The sequence below is a fragment of the Squalius cephalus genome (assembly GCF_949319135.1).
Source record: "Squalius cephalus genome assembly, chromosome: 12".
Classification (NCBI taxonomy): Eukaryota; Metazoa; Chordata; class Actinopteri; order Cypriniformes; family Leuciscidae; genus Squalius; species Squalius cephalus.
The window spans coordinates 1,525,420-1,549,326 of NC_137133.1; the positions used below are offsets into that span (position 1 = coordinate 1,525,420).

The following is a 23,907-nucleotide window of genomic DNA, read 5'->3' on the forward strand; positions in this document are numbered from 1 at the left end:
GAGAAACTTCTGTATTTTGGGATTTTCCCACCAAACTCCTCCTCTATAATACATTGACAAAAAGAGTTAAAATTTCACTTTTCCTTAAGAGGCTTTAAAATCATATTTTCAATACATTTGGTATTTGTAATTTTTTTTTTTATAATAATGTTTAAATAAACAACTGCCGTTCCCAGGACTGCTGTCATGACATGAGGTTTTTCAACAGAAGTTTGTTCCTTTAGGGTGTAAATGAGAACGAGCAACTAAATGACGGGTTGGAGAAATATCCGAATTTGAGTGTCATTGTTGGAGAATTTATTTATTATTAGAAAAATATTAAATTAGATTTTTTTTTAGAACCAATCTAACTCTTTCGATTTTTAACTTACTTTACTACAGCTGTTATAAAACGGTTAGTTCCAGTCCTTGATTCTGATTGGTCAATAGCTTTATAAAAGTCAGGGTTTCTCAAACTCGGTCCTGGAGGGCCACTGTCCTGCACAGTTTAGCTCCAACCCTGATCAAACACACCTAGCTGTGAGTTTCTAGTGATCCTGAAGACATTGATTAGCTTGCTCAGGTGTGTTTGATCAGGGTTGGAGCTAAACTGTGCAGGACAGTGGCCCTCCAGGACCGAGTTTGAGAAACCCTAAAAGCAATAAGGTACTCGAGGCCAGTGCTGTATCGTGGGTAATAATGTCCTCCGCTTCGCATCAACAACGCCCTTCAGCCGTGACTTGTTCACGATACAGCACAGCCTCTCGTACCTTATTGCTTACATAACTTGTTACCAGCTCCAAAATTCAGTGTTTGAACATTCTAAACTACGTCACCATGGCGACAGACTTTGATTGACGTACCGGGGTATCCGCCCACATACACAGGGTCGTTGGTGTCGGCGGAGGCAGAGCGCACGTCTGGACTCGCTGCCTCGGACCTCCTGCCGTCCACGACGAGCTCCAGCCGGTGCTTCAGCTTGTGGGCGGAGACACTGTGCCACTGTCCGTCACAGAGCCCCGCCTCCTGCCCGGGCTCATGCACAGCGGTGAAGCGCCCCTCTCCGTTATCAGCGTGGAATAACAGCTACACAGACACTCGCATTAACAAACTATTCAGAAATAAACAACTGAAAACAAAAGGAAAATCTAGATGACCTTTCCATTGACGAGTTCGATGCCCAGCCCGTCCATCTTCTGGCTGCTGACGCCTAACAGAACGCCGGTGCCCTGACCCGTCCTGAACTCCAGATCCACGGACACCTCATTACCCACTCGATAGGCGCTCACTGTACGACACACACAAGCATCACTCTTAGGGCTGGGAATCGAAAATCCAAATACTTGAGGTCAGGAATCGGATACTTGTTATACATTTTTTACATTTCGATTCCTCTTATCGATTCCTTTGTGAGCATTTCAATATGACTTTAAACCATTCAAGACGACTCGTGCTCTGTTTTCAGTGCTGCACACACACGTGTAACAGAATATTAGATCCGTGAAACTCTTAAAGTGACAGCAGCCTAATATTCCCACGGCCGTCTCTATAATAACGCTAATATTCCTGCGGCCGTCTCTATAATAACGCTAATATTCCTGCGGCCGTCTCTATAATAACACTAATATTCCTGCGGCCGTCTCTATAATAACGCTAATATTCCTGCGGCCGTCTCTATAATAACGCTAATATTCCCGCGGCCGTCTCTATAATAACGCTAATATTCCCGCGGCCGCCTCTATAATAACGCTAATATTCCCGCGGCCGCCTCTATAATAACGCTAATATTCCCGCGGCCGCCTCTATAATAACGCTAATATTCCCGCGGCCGCCTCTATAATAACGCTAATATTCCCGCGGCCGCCTCTATAATAACGCTAATATTCCCGCGGCCGCCTCTATAATAACGCTAATATTCCCGCGGCCGCCTCTATAATAACGCTAATATTCCCGCGGCCGCCTCTATAATAACGCTAATATTCCCGCGGCCGTCTCTATAATAACGCTAATATTCCCGCGGCCGTCTCTATAATAACGCTAATATTCCCGCGGCCGTCTCTATAATAACGCTAATATTCCCGCGGCCGCCTCTATAATAACGCTAATATTCCCGCGGCCGTCTCTATAATAACGCTAATATTCCCGCGGCCGTCTCTAATAACGCTAATATTCCCGCGGCCGTCTCTATAATAACGCTAATATTCCTGCGGCCGCCTCTATAATAACGCTAATATTCCCGCGGCCGTCTCTATAATAACGCTAATATTCCCGCGGCCGTCTCTATAATAACGCTAATATTCCCGCGGCCGTCTATAATAACGCTAATATTCCCGCGGCCGTCTCTATAATAACGCTAATATTCCCGCGGCCGCCTCTATAATAACGCTAATATTCCCGCGGCCGTCTCTATAATAACGCTAATATTCCCGCGGCCGTCTATAATAACGCTAATATTCCCGCGGCCGTCTCTATAATAACGCTAATATTCCTGCGGCCGCCTCTATAATAACGCTAATATTCCCGCGGCCGTCTCTATAATAACGCTAATATTCCCGCGGCCGTCTATAATAACGCTAATATTCCCGCGGCCGTCTATAATAACGCTAATATTCCTGCGGCCGCCTCTATAATAACGCTAATATTCCCGCGGCCGTCTCTATAATAACGCTAATATTCCCGCGGCCGCCTCTATAATAACGCTAATATTCCCGCGGCCGCCTCTATAATAACGCTAATATTCCCGCGGCCGTCTATAATAACGCTAATATTCCCGCGGCCGTCTATAATAACGCTAATATTCCCGCGGCCGCCTCTATAATAACGCTAATATTCCCGCGGCCGTCTCTATAATAACGCTAATATTCCCGCGGCCGTCTATAATAACGCTAATATTCCCGCGGCCGTCTATAATAACGCTAATATTCCTGCGGCCGCCTCTATAATAACGCTAATATTCCCGCGGCCGTCTCTATAATAACGCTAATATTCCCGCGGCCGTCTCTATAATAACGCTAATATTCCCGCGGCCGTCTATAATAACGCTAATATTCCCGCGGCCGTCTCTATAATAACGCTAATATTCCCGCGGCCGTCTATAATAACGCTAATATTCCCGCGGCCGTCTATAATAACGCTAATATTCCTGCGGCCGTCTCTATAATAACGCTAATATTCCCGCGGCCGTCTCTATAATAACGCTAATATTCCCGCGGCCGTCTCTATAATAACACTAATATTCCCGCGGCCGTCTCTACAGGGCTCCAAACTGCGACTAAAATGGTCGCATTTGCGACCAAAAATATTTATTTGCGAGTGAAATTTCTGCCAAGGTCGCCATTGGCGACAATAGAAATTTAATCCCTTTGATTGTAAAATTTGCATCCTACGTGCATGTTTTATAACCAGTAGCCTATCGTAGGGGTGTGCGATATGACGATTTTTGATCATGGACGATTAAAATGTCTCCACGATCTGCTTTTGAAGAAATATCGTAGAATCGTGCATTCTAGTTGCTGTTCTGGCGCCTCTGTCCCAACATACTGAACAACGCGACGTATATTCACATGAAATGTTAACGCAGCGGAACGGGACACTGCAGTTCACAAAAGTTATTAATTTGCATGTGCTTTAATGCCTTGTCGGTTAAACATTTAATTTGCGTGCTGATGCGCTGTTCTAACGTGTGCGTTTCTCAGCGCGTGTGTGAAGCTCACATGCACTAAAAGCCTGTCTACCAGCGCCTGGATACTGGACTAAGTTATCTTTCGAGTCTTATTGTGCTAATACTGTTAAATACACACAAGGTTTACATAAACAAAGTCGGTTATGTCTAAAGTGAAAGCAAACTTGAGAAAATTGAGAGAAAACCTGCTTGTCAAATGCGTGTACATTAGACGTGTCGCGCTCAGCTCTTAAAGAGACAGTAGCAATAGTAAACACGCTGCCGCTTGTCCTTAAAGGGATAGTTCACCCAAAAATAAAAATTATCTCATTATTTACGCACTCTAATGTTGTTCCAAAACTGTATTAATTTCCTTCTAATATTTTCTAATATTAATAATTTGAAGAATGTGGGTAACCAAACAGTAGCTGGTCCCCATTGACTTCCAAAGGAGAAAAATATACTATGGAAGTCACTGGGGACATCAACTGTTTGGTTACCCACATTCGTCCAAATAACTTTTATTTTCAACAGAAGAAAAAAAAAATATTCAAGTTTAAAACAACTTGAGAGAGTAAATTATGACAATTTGAATTTTTAGAACTATCCCTTTAATGTTAATGAAACAACAAAATGCAAAGAGAAAATTACTCTGCTGTAATGCTACTGTTAAATACACCTACTGTAGCTGAAAACAAAACACTCTTTATTTCATTTGTATATTAAGTTGTGTATGTGTAATGTTTATCTTTGATCTGAATATTTAATAACAAAGAAAATAATGACTACATTTTTTATCTTCGCCCCTTTCTGCCATTCTTTTTTATTTTATATTTTGTTACCTAAGGCTTTGTTTTTAAAATATGGACATTAGTTTGGCTGTAATGCTCAGTCACAAAATAGTAAAACCAACATAAAAAGGAATCGTGATAAAATCGTGAATTGTGATTTTCCTGAAAAAAATCGTGATATGATATTTTTGCCATATCGCCCACCCCTAGCCTATCGCTTCATTTGTTTTGTTAACGTCATGAAATGAGATGCTTTGCGTGAACGTTTCACTGAGTGAAAGCGCCAAAATATGAACTTATGAAATAGTTCATAAGTCGGAAGTGACATTCAGTTACCAAATAAGCTCCAGTTCCCAGAACATTCACAAGATGAAAATGCTGAAACTGTAAGAAGAGGAGAGACATGCACACAACAGGGTGACTAAAAGTAAGTGCATTGTTATGTGGCTCTTAAAAAAAATATTTGGCGCCTGTTTTTTTCCCCTATAGGAGCCATTGGCTCCTTAATTGATTTTTTTGTTTGGAGCCCTGATCTATAATAACGCTAATATTCCTGCAGCCGTCTCTATAACACTAATCAAACAATGTAATGTATATTTTGTTTATAAAGTGTTATTTTACATCTGAATACCTGAAAATCTGAAAAAACAGTTTATTTAATCGTATCTTTTTTCAGTTGTACCTATTTGTTGTGATTGCTAATTTTTTATTTGTTCTTTTGAGTGTTCATTGTCTTTAATGCTTGAAATTTTTATTAGTTGGGCTAGTTGTTTTTCTATGGTATTTTTAAACCACAGGCAAACGATCTTTGTGTGTTCTTTAGCCTTTTGATTAATTTGATAGTTTTTATTTTTTACAACAAGACTAAATGTGAACGATATCTGTTTTTTTTGTTTGTTTTTTTTGCCTTATTGGAACTAAAATTAGGAATCGATAAGAATCGTAATCGATAAGCAGAATCGAAATAGGAATCGGAATTGTTCAAATTCAAACGATACCCAACCCTAATCACACTTCCATGTGTGCTCCAGTACGTTTTTGTTAAAGGGCCCCTATTATGGATTTTTGAAAATGACCTTTCATGTAGTGTGTAACAGCTCTAAGTGCATGAAAACATCCTGCAAAGTTTTAAATCTGAAAGTGCACCGTATATAAAGTTATTGTCTTTCAAAGGTAGGAGTCGACTCTGAGTCAGTGAAATGAATTGTTTTTCAAACGAGTCATAAGCTGTTTCGTTGTGACGTCAAAACGAAACATTAGCATATTGCCCGCCCACTTATTGCGCTCACAGAGACACCAGGGAAAACTTGAACCTCAAACACTTCAGATGATTCCAGTGGACACTGAATAGCTTCATGTCCAGGAGACGCTGTGCTCTACAATGTGAAGGTAAAGCCAGTTTCTTTTCACTGCCCAAGGACGAGCATGTGAAGAATCAGTGATTAAAATTAATCTTTACCACGGTATCACAGCAGTATAATCCTAAACTTTTGCTGTGTTCCCTTTATTTCACTGATGACTGCTTCTCAAATCTCGGAGTTCAATGCAGGATTCACAAAACGCTTGAAAGATGGTGTTCAAAATACTTAGTTTTGATTTAATATTGTGTAGGTCTCCTTCTTCTGGCTAACTCGCGTTATCACTGTCTTACTGAAATACTTCTGCTGATCAGTTGTGGGCCACTATTACCTAAAACTGTGTCTATTAATGCAGATCGTCTGTCGTTCTCACTACTTTGAGGAAGGATTAAGCTTGGAGCAAGATTTGTTTCACCAACATCTATGTTACATCAGTCATTCACACTAGAGCTTGGCTAATGTGTGCACTGTTATTGATACAGTTTCCACATGTTCACCGCAATAAATTAGAAAAATACTCAGTAAATAAATAAGTACAAGTAAAATAATCAGTTTGTTGATGAACATGCACTTGTTAATGCTGATGGTGAGGAATTACAGTTGCAACATCTCATATAATGTCCCTCAAACTGAGTAGTGTATCACTGAGAAACACTGAGTCCTGCTCGAGTCGTCCTTGCGATGGAGGTTCGGGCTGAATAACTAGTTCTTCCAGTGTTTCATTATTGGACTCTGTGTTTAGTTTATGGTGTAGGAAGCCTCAGGACAGCTGATGTTGTTATGGCAATGGGCGTACACGGGCTGTACGCGGTAGTCCAATCACAACAGACTGAGCTGTCTGGCCAATCAGAGCAGAGTAGCTCACGGAAAGGAGGGATTTAGAGAGATTGATTCATCTGACGAGTCGTTTGAGAGTCATTGAAAATGTGGTGATGTGCAAATGTATATTATGAGGAAATTAAACCGTTTTTTGACCTTTGATGCATGTAAACCTGTTGTAGGAGACTCCACAACAACATTAGGACACTTTAAAAAAGCATAATGGGGGCACTTTAAATGACTGGCTGTAAAGGAGTGAAATATTGAGCCTCACCAGCTTTGGCGTAACCTGTGCCATCAAAATAAGTTCCTTTCTCTGGGTTGGCGAAACAGGAGCCCACACGGTAGCTGGATGTGGGATTCCCCAAGTCCAAGGCCTGACCCATCATCCTGAAGTTCCTGATGCAAGCGTCAATACTGTACAGCACCTGCAAAAGCACAGGCAGCGTCACACAGTGTCCACCGGACACAAATCATTCACGTGTGTATTAAAATGACATAAGCAGAGCCATATAGCCTACAGTGGCCATTAAAGGTGTTTCGACTCTTATGAATGTGTGTTTGAGGCGTCACACTCACAGGTCCGATGCGTTTGGTGGTGTAGTTGAGAGGTAAACCACCCACGTACAACATTCCCACCACATCCAGAATATCGGCTTTCTTCGGGCTGGTGGTGTGTTTGGAGTAGAGGCCGTCGATGGTGAGAATCCCTCTCTGCTTGTCTCTCGTCACACGGATCTGCACGCAGAGAGACGAGAAATCAACACACACACACACACACACGTTCAAATGTTTGGGGTCGGTGAGATGTTTTTTGTTTCTGAAAGAAGCCTCTTCTGCTCACCAAGGATGCATTTATTTGATCAAAAATATAGTAAAAACAGTGAAATATTATTACAATGTAATTAACATATAAATGTATTTAACATTTGTGATTATTATCAATGATGAAAAAAGGTTGCGCTGCTTCATATTTCTGTGGAAACCGTTATACATTTTACTAGTTCAAAAGAACAGCATTTATTTGAAATAAAAAAACGTATGTAACATTATAAATGTCCCTTTTGATAAATGTAATGCATCCTTGCTGGATAAAAGTATCAATTTATATAATCTTAAAGTGACGTTCTGGCTAAATATACTTGCATAAAGTATGTGTCTGTCCTAACACGACCTATGAATCTCCTCTACCATCACAGAACATCACAACATCTTGTATCTGGATTAGGCAAAAGCTTTCCTCTCAGTGTCATACATCAGGGGTCAAAGGGCGAAAGCTCTGACCTTGTGCCACTGGCCGTCGTTGATGATGCGTGGCACGCTGACGGAGGTGTTTCCGCTGCCCAGGTCGAAGCTCAGGTGAGCCATGCCCTCCTTCAGCTGGACGGTGGCGAAGTCAGCGTGGTTTATCCTGGCCATGTAGAACACCAGCCCAGATTCTGCTTCGGTGCGCAACTCGAACTCCATCAACAGCCTGATACACACACACACACACACACACACATGAGGAGGGGGAGGAGGATGAGGAGGAGGAGGAGGATAACTCACACTCACCTGTTCTTCACCTTTCTGTCGTCAAACTCAAAGGCCATGTGACTGTTTCTGGATAGACCAAACTGTTTGGCCAGCTCCAGGACGACAGGCTCCGCCTCTGCTGCACACGACACCTGTGATTGGACAGAGCATGTGTCAGTCAAACGTTCCAGAGTTCTGAACCACCAAGACGGCAAAAAAACACTACAACAAATACTAAGCATGAGTTTCAGAAATGTTTGACTGCTATTTTACAGTTTAGAGGCAGCAGATGGAGCCAGAGAACAGCTAATGGAGGTGCTGTGTCCTCACTGGAGTCACAGATGAGCTATTGAGTTGTCTTGTGAGATAAAAGAGCTTGTTGAACAACACTGAGACTCCTCCTAAAGCTAAGCTGCAGAAACAGCAGAAGCAGATGAAAGCTCACTGCCACAGTCAATCAAACGCCAAACGATGTGCCTCTGAATGGAGGAACCGCTGTATTCACACTATATCTCTAATGACCGTGTGTGTTTGTGTGAGTAGGTTAGTACCGTGGGCTCTTTGACACTGGTGGGCGTGTCTGTGAGGGGCGTGGCCTTGGTGAGGGGCGTGGCCTGGTAGCAGACAGCAGCAGAAAGAGACAGAAGAGCTCAGATGAAGCTTTCACAAACATCACTCACATGCCCGTCATTATAGCATTGAAAGAGAAATGAAACATTGAATCAATGTGTTATAAATGAGATCTATACAAAAATACTGCACATTTAATTTGGCGATGTCACTTTGTTCAGAAAGACTATATATTCAAACGTGCATACCTATAAACGAAACACATTTTCTTTCTTGGACTTAATGTGCCCATAGGTTTTTGATCTAATTCATGTACTAAAGTATGCAAACTAGGAATGAGAGTCAAGACTTCCTTCATCAACGAGTGTCAGCATGATGGTCACACTCTCCATCAGCTGGACCAGCGTGGACATGCACACTGATCTCTTCAGCAATTTGTCATTTGGCTTAGTGCGATTATCAAGTTGCAAAGGCTGTGAATTAATTCAATGAATAAATGCGCTGTGTGTTTCAGAGCGAAGCGCAGCACTGTGTTTCCAGGATCTCGGTTCAGAGGTTAATGCAGGCACAGTTTGAGCTGCTTATCATGTGCCTTTGGAAATTCAAACATGTATCAACTATTAGGGGTGTAATGATACATCGATATGGATCGATGCATCGGTATAACGTCTAACGATACGATGTATCGATTCCACACTTAAAATATCGATATACACCTTAATTTTGACACTCTCCACATTCTCACGTAACATCCTTCCGCCAAAGCGCACATTTTCGTTTACTCACCAACCGCCTGCCGGTGTGTCTTTATAACGTTAATCTCCTCATCTGAAATAGACGCCTGACAAGACTGACTGAACCCTAAACAAGTTTTTTTCACAAAAGCCGGTATTGTCCGCTGTCAAGGCATCGCGAGTTCATGTTTTACAGCAGAAACAGACTCGCACCCTTGTTGGTGAACACAACACGATAAGTCCGTTTTAGCGACTCAGCGCGCAGTATTCAGGTCAGATGTCACTTTGAAAAGACGAGTTTCGTCAAAGCTGACTAAAAGTGATGGAGGATGGATAATTTCAATGAGCTTGATGAACTCGTGATATCTTCTTCAGGGCGTAAAAGGAAAATAAAACCTGAAACATTTTCACGGACCCTTACTAAAGCAGCTCGTTTAGTGGTGAGGGAAAAGCTCTCTGTACTGCGTGTACGTTATCACAACAACAAAGTTTGTTAGGCGTCTATGTCAGCTGAGGAGATTAACGTTATGAAGATTAACCGAGTGTTGTATTATTTATCATAGCAATACTTGGTTTTGTTTGACTCAGAAAGATGAAATGTGAATGTCTCTGCTCTGCTAAAAAAAACAAAAAACTTTTAACATATTAAAGCACTTTCAATTAACTTTAATTTTGTAATTTACCTGTATTTTTTAAAGTTATTATTATTATTAATCAAAACAACCCAGCTGCAGTTTGATTGATATTACTTGGATGCACAATAATAATAAAAAACATGATTTATGAAAATGAACAAGAATGGAGTACTTGCAAATGACCTCTTCTGTTATAAATGTCCCAATTGGGAGAGGGTGTGCAATGTTGGGGTGTGTGTGTGTGGGGGGGGGGGGGGATCCCTCAAATCAAGCAGCCCTACATGTTAATCAGTGTTTACCCTTTTAAGGTCAGTGATAATGAATTTAGCTCTTAGTTCTTCCATGGAAACACAAATGGTACATGACAAATGGCTCTGGGGGAAATGCATGTGCCAACATTTCCTACACATTCAAGTCTGGACTTACCCATCACCAGCAGAGTATAGACTTTTACTGAGAGGTGTAAGTGTGTGAACTAATTACAGGAATCACACAGGACTCTCTACCCACAATGCCTTTGTCAGGACGTACAGTGGATGCTGGTGGCCGAGGTCGAGCTGCTTCTGTAGGTGTCAGCACTGGTTTGGATGGAGCCTCTTCCTCCTCCTCCTCCTCCTCAGGGATCTCGGGCGGGGCTGGAGGCGGGGCCAGGTCAGGGCACTGACCAATCTCTGCGTTCTCAAAGGCCACGGGCTGGGAGAAATCCACTGGGCTGTTTCATCGACACACACAACACACATCCACACTTGAGGGAATGATGACACAACGTGACTCCAATCAGGTGAATAATGAACACAGTTATGAGCAAGGACAGACTCATTTAAATGAGTGCGGTAGAGGGCAATGGGGTTCGCTCTAGTGGAAAAGACCACTGGCAGAGATTCATACTCCTCATTAGAGCAAGAAAAACTGTGATTGTTAATGTCATACAGCGTTTAGCTTATGACTGCACCTCAAAACTGCAAACAAGACCTTTAATCTACAGCCACTGGAGGCTGGGAAAAATGGGTCAGTGTTTACACCGGTCGCTGGGTTTCTCTCGCTGTGTCACTACAGCACGATCCAGTCGTGACACACTGCAGTGAATTGTGCTCTGGAGGTTATCTGCTACATTTATCTCGAGCTGCTAAAGGTGACCTCGAAAAGCTTGGAAGGCTTGCTAATGTCTTTGCCATGCTATTATCTGTATAGCAGACTTGCTAACATTGTGGCCAGGAGAAATCTGCTAGTGCTATGAGTGAACAAAACTAGTTTTACAATGCCAAACTAATGCATGAATACGCATTAACGGGTCAGTTCACCCAAAAATGAAATCTGTGTCATTAATTTCTCACCCTCATGTCGTTCCAAACCCGTAAGACTTTCGTTCATCTTCAGAACACAAATGAAGATATTTTTGATAAAATCCGAGAGGTTTCTGAACCAGTCATAGACTGCAATGTCAGTGCAACTTTCAAGGCCCAGAGAGGTAGTAAAGACATCGTTAAAATAGTCCATGTGACTACAGTGGTTCAACATTAATGGAATATGAATGTTGTTATGAATACTTTTTGTACTAAACACTTCATTGAACAATCTGTTCTCTTCCACGTAATTCTCCAACACTGCTGACGTGGTGTAAACGCAGTGCAGCGCTTCCAGGTTCTGCGTCAGAACGCCGGCTCATTATTGGCCGACGCTGGTCATGTGAGCACCACGACATGCGTGTGATGCTGACTGCAGGAGCCGGCCAATAATACGTCAATTTACATTACGTAAACGTAGGAAATTTACATGGAAGAGAAGAGATTGTTGAATAAAAATCCTCAAGTTTTTTCACGTAGTGTTTTAGCGCAGCGCGTCTGTGTTGCACGTCACACGTACCACACACATGACCAGCGTCGGCCAATAGTGAGCGTACGTGTGACGTACAACACAGACGCGCTGCGCTAAAACACTACGTGAACCAACTCGAGGCCCAGAGAGAAGGAAATGAAAAGTGGAATAAAGTCGTTATTTTGAGGTTTTTTTGCTCACAAAAAGTATTTTCGTCGCTTTATAAACTTAAGATTGAGCCACTGGAGTCACTTGGACTATATTAACGATGTCTTTAATGCATTTTCTGGGCCAGCAAGTTATAGAGTGAGCCAGCTCTCAGATTTAATCAAAAATATCTTAATTTGTGTTCTGAAGATGAACGAAGGTCTTACGGGGTTGGAACAACATGAGGGAGAGTAATTACTGACAGAATTTTCATTTTTGGGTGAACTAACCCTTTAAGGTTGAACCACCGTAGTCACATGAACAATTTTAATGATGTCTTTACTACCTTTCTGGGCCTTGAAAGTTGCAATGACGTTGCTACCTATGGATGGTTCAGAAAGCTATCAGATTTCATCAAAAATATCTTCATTTGTGTTCTGAAGATGAACGAAGGTCTTACGGGTTTGGAATGACATGAGAGTGAGAAATTTATGTCTGTCATTAATTTAAATTTAAATTAATGACAGAAATTTCATTTTTGGGTGAACAAACCCTTTAACCCATATAACTCCAACACAGAAGCTGTAAGCGTAAAGGCCAGTTCACACCAAGGACGATAACGATAAAGATAATGATAAAGATATAGTGCTAAAAATCGTTCTCAGTATTAAAGAATAGCAGAGTTCACACCACAGCTATAATGCTAATGACATAGAGAAACGATCACTTTCAGAACGACTTTTTTCCAGCTGTTGAACGATAAAACACTGACAGCCAATCAGAATCCATTACATCGTGGAGAAGTTAATCGCAGAGGTCCAGAAAAATCCACCACTGTTTGACAAGTCAAGCCCCTTTTCAAGAAAATGGACACCTGCTGGTTAAAGCTGTGAAAACATGTTCAATGACGTCGTACACACTTTGAAACCGCAGCGCGTGAGCTTAGAATAAACAGACCGTTATCGTTCGTTGGTGTGAACACAAATATAGTTATCGTTATCTTTATAGTTATCGTTCGTTGGTGTGAACACTAATATAGTTCTCGTTATCTTTATAGTTATCGTTCGTTGGTGTGAACACTAATATAGTTCTCGTTATCTTTATAGTTATCGTTCGTTGGTGTGAACACTAATATAGTTCTCGTTATCTTTATAGTTATCGTTCGTTGGTGTGGACGCAAATATAGTTATCGTTATCTTTATAGTTATCGTTCGTTGGTGTGGACGCTAATATAGTTATCGTTATCTTTATAGTTATCGTTCGTTGGTGTGGACGCAAATATAGTTATCGTTATCTTTATAGTTATCGTTCGTTGGTGTGAACACTAATATAGTTATCGTTATCTTTATAGTTATCGTTCGTTGGTGTGAACACTAATATAGTTCTCGTTATCTTTATAGTTATCGTTCGTTGGTGTGAACACAAATATAGTTATCGTTATCTTTATAGTTATCGTTCGTTGGTGTGAACACTAATATAGTTCTCGTTATCTTTATAGTTATCGTTCGTTGGTGTGAACACTAATATAGTTCTCGTTATCTTTATAGTTATCGTTCGTTGGTGTGAACACTAATATAGTTCTCGTTATCTTTATAGTTATCGTTCGTTGGTGTGGACGCAAATATAGTTATCGTTATCTTTATAGTTATCGTTCGTTGGTGTGGACGCTAATATAGTTATCGTTATCTTTATAGTTATCGTTCGTTGGTGTGGACGCTAATATAGTTATCGTTATCTTTATAGTTATCGTTCGTTGGTGTGGACGCAAATATAGTTATCGTTATCTTTATAGTTATCGTTCGTTGGTGTGAACACTAATATAGTTATCGTTATCTTTATAGTTATCGTTCGTTGGTGTGAACACTAATATAGTTATCGTTATCTTTATAGTTATCGTTCGTTGGTGTGAACACTAATATAGTTCTCGTTATCTTTATAGTTATCGTTCGTTGGTGTGAACACTAATATAGTTCTCGTTATCTTTATAGTTATCGTTCGTTGGTGTGAACACTAATATAGTTCTCGTTATCTTTATAGTTATCGTTCGTTGGTGTGGACGCAAATATAGTTATCGTTATCTTTATAGTTATCGTTCGTTGGTGTGGACGCTAATATAGTTATCGTTATCTTTATAGTTATCGTTCGTTGGTGTGGACGCAAATATAGTTATCGTTATCTTTATAGTTATCGTTCGTTGGTGTGAACACTAATATAGTTATCGTTATCTTTATAGTTATCGTTCGTTGGTGTGAACACAAATATAGTTCTCGTTATCTTTATAGTTATCATTCATTGGTGTGAACACAAATATAGTTCTCGTTATCTTTATAGTTATCATTCGTTGGTGTGAACACAAATATAGTTCTCGTTATCTTTATAGTTATCGTTCTTTGGTGTGGACGCAAATATAGTTCTCGTTATCTTTATAGTTATCGTTCGTTGGTGTGAACACAAATATAGTTCTCGTTATCTTTATAGTTATCATTCGTTGGTGTGAACACAAATATAGTTCTCGTTATCTTTATAGTTATCATTCGTTGGTGTGAACACAAATATAGTTCTCGTTATCTTTATAGTTATCGTTCGTTGGTGTGAACACAAATATAGTTATCGTTATATTTATAGTTATCGTTCGTTGGTGTGGACGCAAATATAGTTATCATTATCTTTATAGTTATCGTTCGTTGGTGTGAACACTAATATAGTTATCGTTATCTTTATAGTTATCGTTCGTTGGTGTGGACGCAAATATAGTTATCGTTATATTTATAGTTATCGTTCGTTGGTGTGGACGCAAATATAGTTATCATTATCTTTATAGTTATCGTTCGTTGGTGTGAACACTAATATAGTTATCGTTATCTTTATAGTTATCGTTCGTTGGTGTGGACGCAAATATAGTTATCGTTATCTTTATAGTTATCGTTCGTTGGTGTGAACACTAATATAGTTATCGTTATCTTTATAGTTATCGTTCGTTGGTGTGGACGCAAATATAGTTCTCGTTATCTTTATAGTTATCGTTCGTTGGTGTGGACGCAAATATAGTTATCGTTATCTTTATAGTTATCGTTCTTGTTGTGAACACTAATATAGTTATCGTTATCTTTATAGTTATCGTTATCTTTATAGTTATCGTTCTTGTTGTGAACACTAATATAGTTATCGTTATCTTTATAGTCATCGTTATCTTTATAGTTATCGTTCTTGTTGTGAACGGGCCTTGAGAGTGATGTGAGGTCGTGACGGAGGTTGTACGTACACAGTGTTGATGAGAAGGTTCCAGATGCAGCCCTCGAACGGCACGTTGGGCCGCTGTACGCCTGTCTCTATCTCGGGCGGGATGCCCCCGACGAAGAGCCGATGGATGTTGAGTGGGTGATCGCTGGGTAACGCCTGCTGCATGAGCGGCTCCTCGTCCACCTGCACGGAGAAAGACCTGCACACACACAAGCTCCATCAGCTCTAGAGAGGCCTGAGAAACACGGGCGCAGAGAAACAGAGGGTGGCTTACGCTCCCGGGAGTCTCAGGATGCGCAGGGAATGCTCTCTCCCGTCATGCAGGATCCCCCGGTCGGGTTTCCGGACAGCTCTGCGTGGAGTCCTGCTGCCTGTGAACACCAGCACCTCCAGAGCACCTTTATTCAGCATCACAGACAGGAACGGCTACAGACACACACACACAGAAGGACAGGAGAAATCAACCTCATGTTCCTGCTTTCTGGGCTGTGTTAGTGAGGGATAGATCTTTCATTAGAAAGATCAGTGGAAATCACTATTACAATTCACCTCATTTTCAAAGAGAAAACCACTGTATCTCATTAGTTAATCTTTATCTGAAGTCAAATTGGTCTACTCTGCTCTGATTGGTTAGATGGTCCAGTCTGTTGTGATTGGTCTACTCTGCTCTGATTGGTCACATGGCCCAGTCTGTTGTGATTGGTCTGCTCTGCTCTGATTGGTCAGATGGCCCAGTCTGTTGTGATTGGTCTGCTCTGCTCTGATTGGTCAGATGACCCAGTCTGTTTTGATTGGTCTACTCTGCTCTGATTAGTCAGATGGCCCAGTCTGTTGTGATTGGTCTGCTCTGCTCTGATTGGTCAGATGACCCAGTCTGTTTTGATTGGTCTACTCTACTCTGATTGGTCACATGGCCCAGTCTGTTGTGACTGGTCTACTCTGCTCTGATTGGTCACATGGCCCAGTCTGTTGTGATTGGTCTACTCTGCTCTGATTGGTCAGATGACCCAATCTGTTGTGATTGGTCTACTCTGCTCTGATTGGTCAGATGACCCAGTCTGTTGTGATTAGTCTACTCTGCTCTGATTGGTCAGATAGTCCAGTCTGTTGTGATCGGTCTACTCTGCTCTGATTGGTCAGATGACCCAGTCTGTTGTGATTGGTCTACTCTGCTCTGATTGGTCAGATGACCCAGTCTGTTGTGATTGGTCTACTCTGCTCTTATTGGTCAGATGACCCAGTCTGTTGTGATTGGTCTACTCTGCTCTGATTGGTCAGATGACCCAGTCTGTTGTGATTGGTCTACCGCGTGCAGCGTGTATCGGAAGCTACACGCCCATTATCATAACTGAACTTCGGCTCCTTCCGTAGGCTTCCTAAAGCTCAGCAATTGAACTGTAAAGACAGTAACAATGACATTGATTTTACCATATAAATCCGAGCGCGAGTCCGAAGATGAAACATTGGAAGAACTAGGACTATTCGAAAAAACATAATAGGGGCCCTTTAAGCTACTCATTGTAATGTAATAAATGATTTCTCATTTAACACAATAATTACTTTAAAGGATCTTTTTGGGCTAATTTCTCAGCCAAATGATAATTAGATTAATCGGCATATCATGTAATGTTAATGGTAATGTAAAAAAAACCGAATCGCTTGGCAGCCCTAATTTCTTTATAAATGTTTGCTTCCTTTACAAAGGGAACACCCTGAACACCCTGTTTGACAATATCTTTGAAAAGCGAAGAAGCACTTCACATCCAGAAAGCCTGTCAGTAATGTATTCAGAGCCGGTAATCAGACAGACGGCTGTGAGAGCACACTCTCGCCCTCTCCACGCTGCACTGGAATTGAGGAGAGCGATGCGAGAGCAGACTCCTCTCTCCAAACCCTCGGAGCCGCTCAGGCGTCCGCACGCAGCGCAGGTGACCCTGGACTCGCCGTAAATTGGAGGAATGAATGAGGAGCGGTGGAGAAAACCCTTGGCCTCTCCGAAGCCGCACTCCTGCAAAATGACACCCACTTAATTTACGAGCGATAATGATTTTCAAAAGGTGGCGGTCCGGCACCCTCTCCCGGGAGGGCTATCGCAAATTGGACGCGATCCATCAAAATGGCGGCTTGTAAATCTATTTTTACGAACGGAGTATCACGGGGAGGTGAGAGCGCCGACTGCTTACTACAGATACACCGCATAATTGATGTGCTGCCCCTGAGCTGAAGAGAGAGAGAGAGAGAGGGGGATGATGAAGACGTTACAGACAAAGATGTAGAAAGTCATATTATAATTAAAATGATCGCCGTGCCCCTGGCCTTTAGTCCACCTGGTGACAGAAAAAGATCAACTTTTGTTTGCTGAAGGGCAGAGGCAATTACAAACCTGCCCGGATAATAAATCTCTTTTATGGGCTGTGAGACCCCTGTAACCCCGTGGATTCATTATGATCTCGTAGTGAAGGCCACGGCTCCCTGGACTTCCACCATTACCCATAATCACCTTCCTAAGCGCTCAGACAGGAAGGCAGGAGGAATAACACACTGAACCGTCTCACAGCCGACTGTGTGTCTGCGTTTGCAATCGCCTGGAAGAAAGTCGGATTTTGTAAAGCTACGCTGCTAATGCAGTGAACACTCAGACGCGGTCACATGTGAAAGCACATTCATATTTAGTAATATTATCCATTTAACTGCACTGATGCTATCGGATGAGACTTTTTTAATGACACTACCTTTGCAACTTTGTTATTAAACTGAATCAACATTAGACTGACTGATAATGACACTATTGTCATAATTGCTTTACAGCTGATATTGACTTAGTTTCATAGTTGATAAAGCACTATAGAAATAAATGTGAAATTACTTACAGAAACTTTGTGCTTTTTTATGTGTCATTAAGAATTAATTGCAGTTGATGTGATTAAAGTTGATGGAATTTGTGTTTTTCACAATCTATTGAATTCAGTGGAAAATTCAGATGGAGCGAACTGCGGCCGCTTGATAGAGTTTATTAGCGTGATTACCTAAAGAGCAATTACCCAAAGAAATGATACAGATGAAAACACCTTCTCCAGGGTAATTCTCCATCTACTCCACTGTTGACCGAGTAAAGTTTGTGAAATTATCAGTACTTCGGGACAGAAATCCACACACATTTCCACTCGTTTCTTATACAGTACTGTGCAAAAGTCTTAGGCATGTTAATACCCCCCCCCCCCCCCCCCCCAAAATGGTTTTAAGTCAGTGATTTCTATCTTTTGCTGTTGTGTGTCAGTAGGAAATATCAGTTTACATTTCCAAACATTCTTTTTGCCATTAATTGTAATAATCCAGTGAGATTTGTGTATGCACAAGGAGTCTGACAACAGCCGGTCTGATCTGATCTCACCATCATCGAGTCCGTCTGTGATTACATGAAGAAACAGAAGAAACTGAGACAGACTAAATCCAGAAGAACTGCGGGAACGTCTCCGAGACGCTTGAAGAACCCTTCCTGCAAAGCTACTGTGAAAAGCACTGGCACTTGTGTTAAAATGCTGTAAAGTGAGAATGCTTTCAAAAATAAAATCACAAATTGAATTTATTTATGATTTAACTTCTATTAACTAATTCAAATCAATATATGGTGTAACGACACTTTGCGTTTAAAACGGCTTTTGTCCAGGTACACTTGCGCATAGTTTTTCAGGGAGCTTTGCAGGAAGGTTTCTTCAAGCGTCTCGGAGACGTTCCCGCAGTTCTTCTGGATTTAGTCTGTCTCAGTTTCTTCTGTTTCTTCATGTAATCACAGACGGACTCGATGATGGTGAGATCAGATCAGACCGGCTGTTGTCAGACTCCTTGTGCATACACAAATCTCACTGGATTATTACAATTAATGGCAAAAACAATGTTTGGAAATGTAAACTGATATTTCCTACTGACACACTACAGCAAAAGATATAAATAACTGACTTAAAACCATTTTGGGGGGGGGGATAGTAACATGCCTAAGACTTTTGCACAGTACTGTATGTTCTCCGCAGCCATTAGCAGACTTATTAATTGTTTGTCCCTGCCGACCAATTGCTGTGATTTTTAATAAATCCGCCTCTAAGTGGAAAGTAAAAACAATAAGTCTGGTTGTATGAAACTATTAAGAATCCTCGCCCCAGAATCCAGATTAGATTTATAGAGAAATGTTCCTTTGTTGCTGACTGATAAACGCGAGTACTGAGGCGGTGGCACTGTTGTGCAGTTGAAATGTCAATGTACTGTGTTATCAGCATTAAACACACTTGAATAATGAATGTTTCAGTGTTTGGGTGTGTGCGCACCTCTCCGGTCTGTCTGCGCGAGCGGCGTGGGATGTGTACGGGCGTCAGGCCCTGCGTCAGCTGTGTCATGGACGTCACTCCTCCTCTGCCGAACAGGATGATGCCGTTCTCACTTTTGGTGCTGAAGGAGAGCGTGATCTCGGAGCCCACGTCGAACGACACGGGCTTCAGCTCCATGAAGCCGGGCCTGGGGAAGCTCACGGTGTGGAGGTTCTGACAGAGACAAAGCCAGGGTTGAGTTAGTGGCTTTACCCAGAAGCCTCCTGCGGTGTCATACCGTAACTCACAGATTCAGCACATGACCATCGGCATTTTTACCACTTTTCAAATGGCTTTATGTACCGCTCTTTCCCGGAAACTAAGTTGCGCCCGACTCTAAATTGCACCGGGTCTGGGGAAAATTGCATTGCATTGAGAGAGAGAGAAAAAAAGGTGACATTGTTGTTACATTGTAATTACTGTAGTAGTGTAACAAGTACTGAGTAAGTAACTACATATACTTACTATAGGGTTAAGGCTAGGGGTTGGTTTAGGGTAACTTGAAATTATGCATTGTTTACTGTTATTACTGTAGTAAGCACAAGTAACATGTTTTACTATGTCACCTTAAAATAAAGAGTTACCATAGTGTATAATCTGTAACATGTAAAATATTCCAATAATTATCCAATGTGGAAATAACATTTGTTCAGATCAAATGAAAATGAATGCCAGAATTTAACACACAGCAATGAATGTTGATGCACTGTTGAACACTAGTTTGATTTGTCCATTAACAGTGTGGTTCATGTTCTGGCTCAGCTCTTATTTTGATTCTAGCTTAGCTCTATGTTCTCTGTGTTCATGGTTCCTGTGTTTATTTCCTGTCTAGGTCGTAGTGTAATGATTCACTCGTTTTATAGATGCATGAATTACAAATCTCACCAACACATACTCGTCGATCTTGAAACAGGGATTGTCGAATCGTGACTTGTTTGCTTCGGTCAATAATCGGTCATACGGCTCAAAACATTGATAAAGCTGCAACTCATTTAGTGGTTAGTTACTACTGATGAAATAAAACACTTTATTTGACAATCATTGCATTGGAAACCTCACTGTTATTTTCTACAAGAATGCTTTGCATTGTTTATTTGTATGAGCAAAAGACATTTAAGGGGTCTAGGAATTTAGATTATTTTTCTTTTTTGCAAATGAGACCTTGAGGAAAATGAATGCATCAGATAATATTGTAATATTTGGATTATGCAAAATTTGAATAGAAATCAGGGATTTTAAAATTGTCTTTCAGACCAAAAAAAAAGTAGTGGAAATAGATAATAGATATGAATATGAAGCTTTACTTGTAAGCATGAAGATACATTTCACAACTGGTTATTACAACTGATTTTAAAGCATAGCTGCCAACTTTTGAGTTTAGCTTGGAGTGAGATTTATAATTAATTATTTTTTGCTGAAAGATAATTTCATCACAATAAGTGTATTGTGATTGTCACTAATATTTTAGCAACTAAACTGAATTTTATTAGGTTTAGTGACAACATCTTACAATGTTTACATGGTACAATTTCGGGTAAGCTACACTTTTTTATTATTTCAATTAAATTATTGTGATTTGATTTAATATTGACTCATTTGGATAAATATTAGGTACACAAGATAGGCGTTAATTTTTCTCAAGAAAAAAACAACTCACCTAATGCTGTAAACATACAGAGAGCCCTATCAGCTGGCAGTATTATTTAAGGTTAAAAATAACTAATATAATGCGTTTTTTTATTATAATAACAACTTTATTTAATGATATAAGTAAAAATATAATAAATACGTAATACAGTACACATATTTGGCTAAATACTCTCTATAGCTCTTTTTTTCTAGCCAACTAACGTGCTATAGCCTATATATTATAGTCATTAAAGGGCTTTCCTGAGATAAATGTTATGTGACATATTGTTCTCCAGCTGTTTTATTGACCCTTTCCGCGGATGAAAAACACTGATTTATCGATATCATGTATGAGGAATATACATTTCGGTAAGTTGTACTGTATCTCTCAACAGTGCTCGTGTTTATTTACTATTAGCTAGTAGAGATGATCGGTTCACGTGCGCTAGGGATCTGTCACGTCACATTTACAAGCGCCAAAACTGTGTTTATTGTTTGAATTTTGTAATCAAATTGACAGAATCTGAGAGCTGAGATTTTTTTATATCTTAAGTAACCTGCTCTGTCTAGTCCGTCAGTCTCCGTGTCCTCTTTGCTTCACGATTTTTCTGTGTGTGAGAAAATGGATGTGTGGCGTGTGAAAAGTGAAAAGTGTCAATCGTGTGAGTCTCACGGTAAATGTGCGAGAATTGGCAGCTCTGTTAAAGTGTAATTTTGGCCGCCCCTGAAACGGATCATACCATTGACATTAGCTGAGCAGTTCACATAAAAGCCCACTTAAGAGCACATGGTTTATCTGTCACTGACGGAGCAAACGCAATGCAAGTGTCTAAACTGCATGTGCAATGTTCTGCTGAATGATACATGAAATTTAACATAAAGCGACAGTTCACCCAAAAATGAAAATCCTGTCCTCATTCACTCACCCTCAAGTTGTTCCAAACCTGTATGAGTTCCTTCATTCTGCTGAACACAAAAGAAACCAAACAGTTGATGCACCCCATTGACTTCCATAGGGTTTTTCCATACTCTAGAAGGCAATGGGTCCATCAACTGTTTGATTACACATATTCTTCAAAATATCTTCTTTTGTGTTCAGCAGAAGAAAGAAACTTGAGGGAGAGTAAACGGTGACAGAATTGATATTTTTGGGTGAACTATCCCTTTAATGCCGTTTAACTGAATGTACAAAGCACTTAGAATTGTTCCTTTGTTCCAAATAAATATATTATCATCCACAAATAAATGTAAAGAGATACACAAAAAGTATACACATTTACAAATAAATAGAATGAGATCCACATTTATATTGAGTTTAACAAAAATGAATTCAATTGACAATAAATAAAATGAGATTTGCTAATTAAAAACATTCACAAATATGTTTTTTTTTTGGTCACAAACACAACTCTGCCTGGCATTCATTTGCGAATCGCTTCCTGTACATTTGTGGATTTGAAACATTTCTAGCATCACGACGTGAGGAAATCCACAAATAGGTTGGACTCCAGCCACCATCATCTCAAGCCAATCAGATAATGGCGCTGACCAATCGTAGCACGTTGTCACTACAACCAATCACGTTTTCATTAGACCTTCACGTTTGGGAATTATTTACACAGCTCAAATGTGAATCTACAGGTCATCACGTATTCACCCTCGTGCCATTTTATTGCAAGACTTTATTTCTCTATTCTGCCAAAAACATTGGACCCAATTGGAACGACGAGAGAATAAAGTCATGAATTGAGCACTGTCTTTCTAAAACCCACAGAAAATTCCAGAGAGAATTGACAGCTCAGAAATGCTAATTCTCTTCTGGTTTCAGGACGACACACAGAACAGCTCTTTCTCATTATTGTCCCAGGATAAAAGAGCTCGTGGAGAAGTGTTTAATTTGAGCCACTGTTAAAAGACTGGAGGGGAAGAAAGGAGACATCGTGTCTTCTATTGTCTTACTGTACCTCAATGGAGCAGCCCTTGGTCAGTCCTGTGTAGTCTGGGCTGCTCAGCAGATTGTACGGCGTTCGGGAAACCTCGATGTCTTTCATGCAGCCTGAGAAGCTCTTCAGAACCACCTCTGGCCTGAGGAGACATGCCAGACAAAACACTGTTGCTTCATAAAACAATATTAAAGGATGAGTTCACCTCAAAATGAACATTTCCTGATAATTTACTCACCCCAATGCCATCCAAGATGTTCATGTCTTTCTTTCTTCAGTGGAAAAGAAATTAAGTTTTTTGAGGAAAACATTTCAGGATTTTTCTCTACACAATGGACTTCAATGGCAACCAGAATGTTGAAGTTCAAATCAATGCCGTTTCAAAGTCTCTGCACGATCCCAGCTGAGGAATAGGGTCTTATCTGGTGAAAGGATCGGTCATTTTCTAAAGAAAATAAAAATGTATATACTTTTTAACCACAATTGTTCGTCTTGTGCTGGTCTGCAATGCGCCATGTATTACGTCATCACGTTGGAAAGGTCACGAGTCACGTCATCTATCTAAGTTATTTGTCTGTGTACTCCGGTTCAGAAAGATAGGGAAGGGCGAAAAATTCCATCTCATTTTCTCTTCCAACTTCTAAATCGCCCGACATCTTTGTTTTAATTTATTATTAATATTTTCTTCTTTTTTTTTTCGTGACCTTTCCATC

At 40.6% G+C, this 23,907-nt stretch overlaps 1 protein-coding gene across 5 annotated transcripts in view; it reads right to left on the minus strand.

Annotated features, from left to right (window-relative positions):
* Positions 1 to 23,907, minus strand: part of lama2 (laminin, alpha 2) — a 250,998-nt gene that overhangs the window by 1,338 nt on the left and 225,753 nt on the right. For 4 of the 5 annotated variants that reach the window (XM_079887440.1, XM_079887439.1, XM_079887438.1 and 1 more), the window contains 12 exons: positions 23,216 to 23,336; positions 19,584 to 19,796; positions 15,539 to 15,690; positions 15,287 to 15,463; positions 10,594 to 10,774; positions 8,675 to 8,737; positions 8,163 to 8,275; positions 7,893 to 8,082; positions 7,188 to 7,346; positions 6,883 to 7,036; positions 1,137 to 1,267; positions 843 to 1,065 (listed from right to left, as the gene is read on the minus strand). In XM_079887440.1, coding sequence (XP_079743566.1) covers positions 843 to 1,065; positions 1,137 to 1,267; positions 6,883 to 7,036; positions 7,188 to 7,346; positions 7,893 to 8,082; positions 8,163 to 8,275; positions 8,675 to 8,737; positions 10,594 to 10,774; positions 15,287 to 15,463; positions 15,539 to 15,690; positions 19,584 to 19,796; positions 23,216 to 23,336 — 1,877 coding nt within the window. The remainder of the gene's footprint in view (positions 1 to 842; positions 1,066 to 1,136; positions 1,268 to 6,882; positions 7,037 to 7,187; positions 7,347 to 7,892; positions 8,083 to 8,162; positions 8,276 to 8,674; positions 8,738 to 10,593; positions 10,775 to 15,286; positions 15,464 to 15,538; positions 15,691 to 19,583; positions 19,797 to 23,215; positions 23,337 to 23,907) is intronic. The other variant, XM_079887437.1, reaches the window with a different exon arrangement.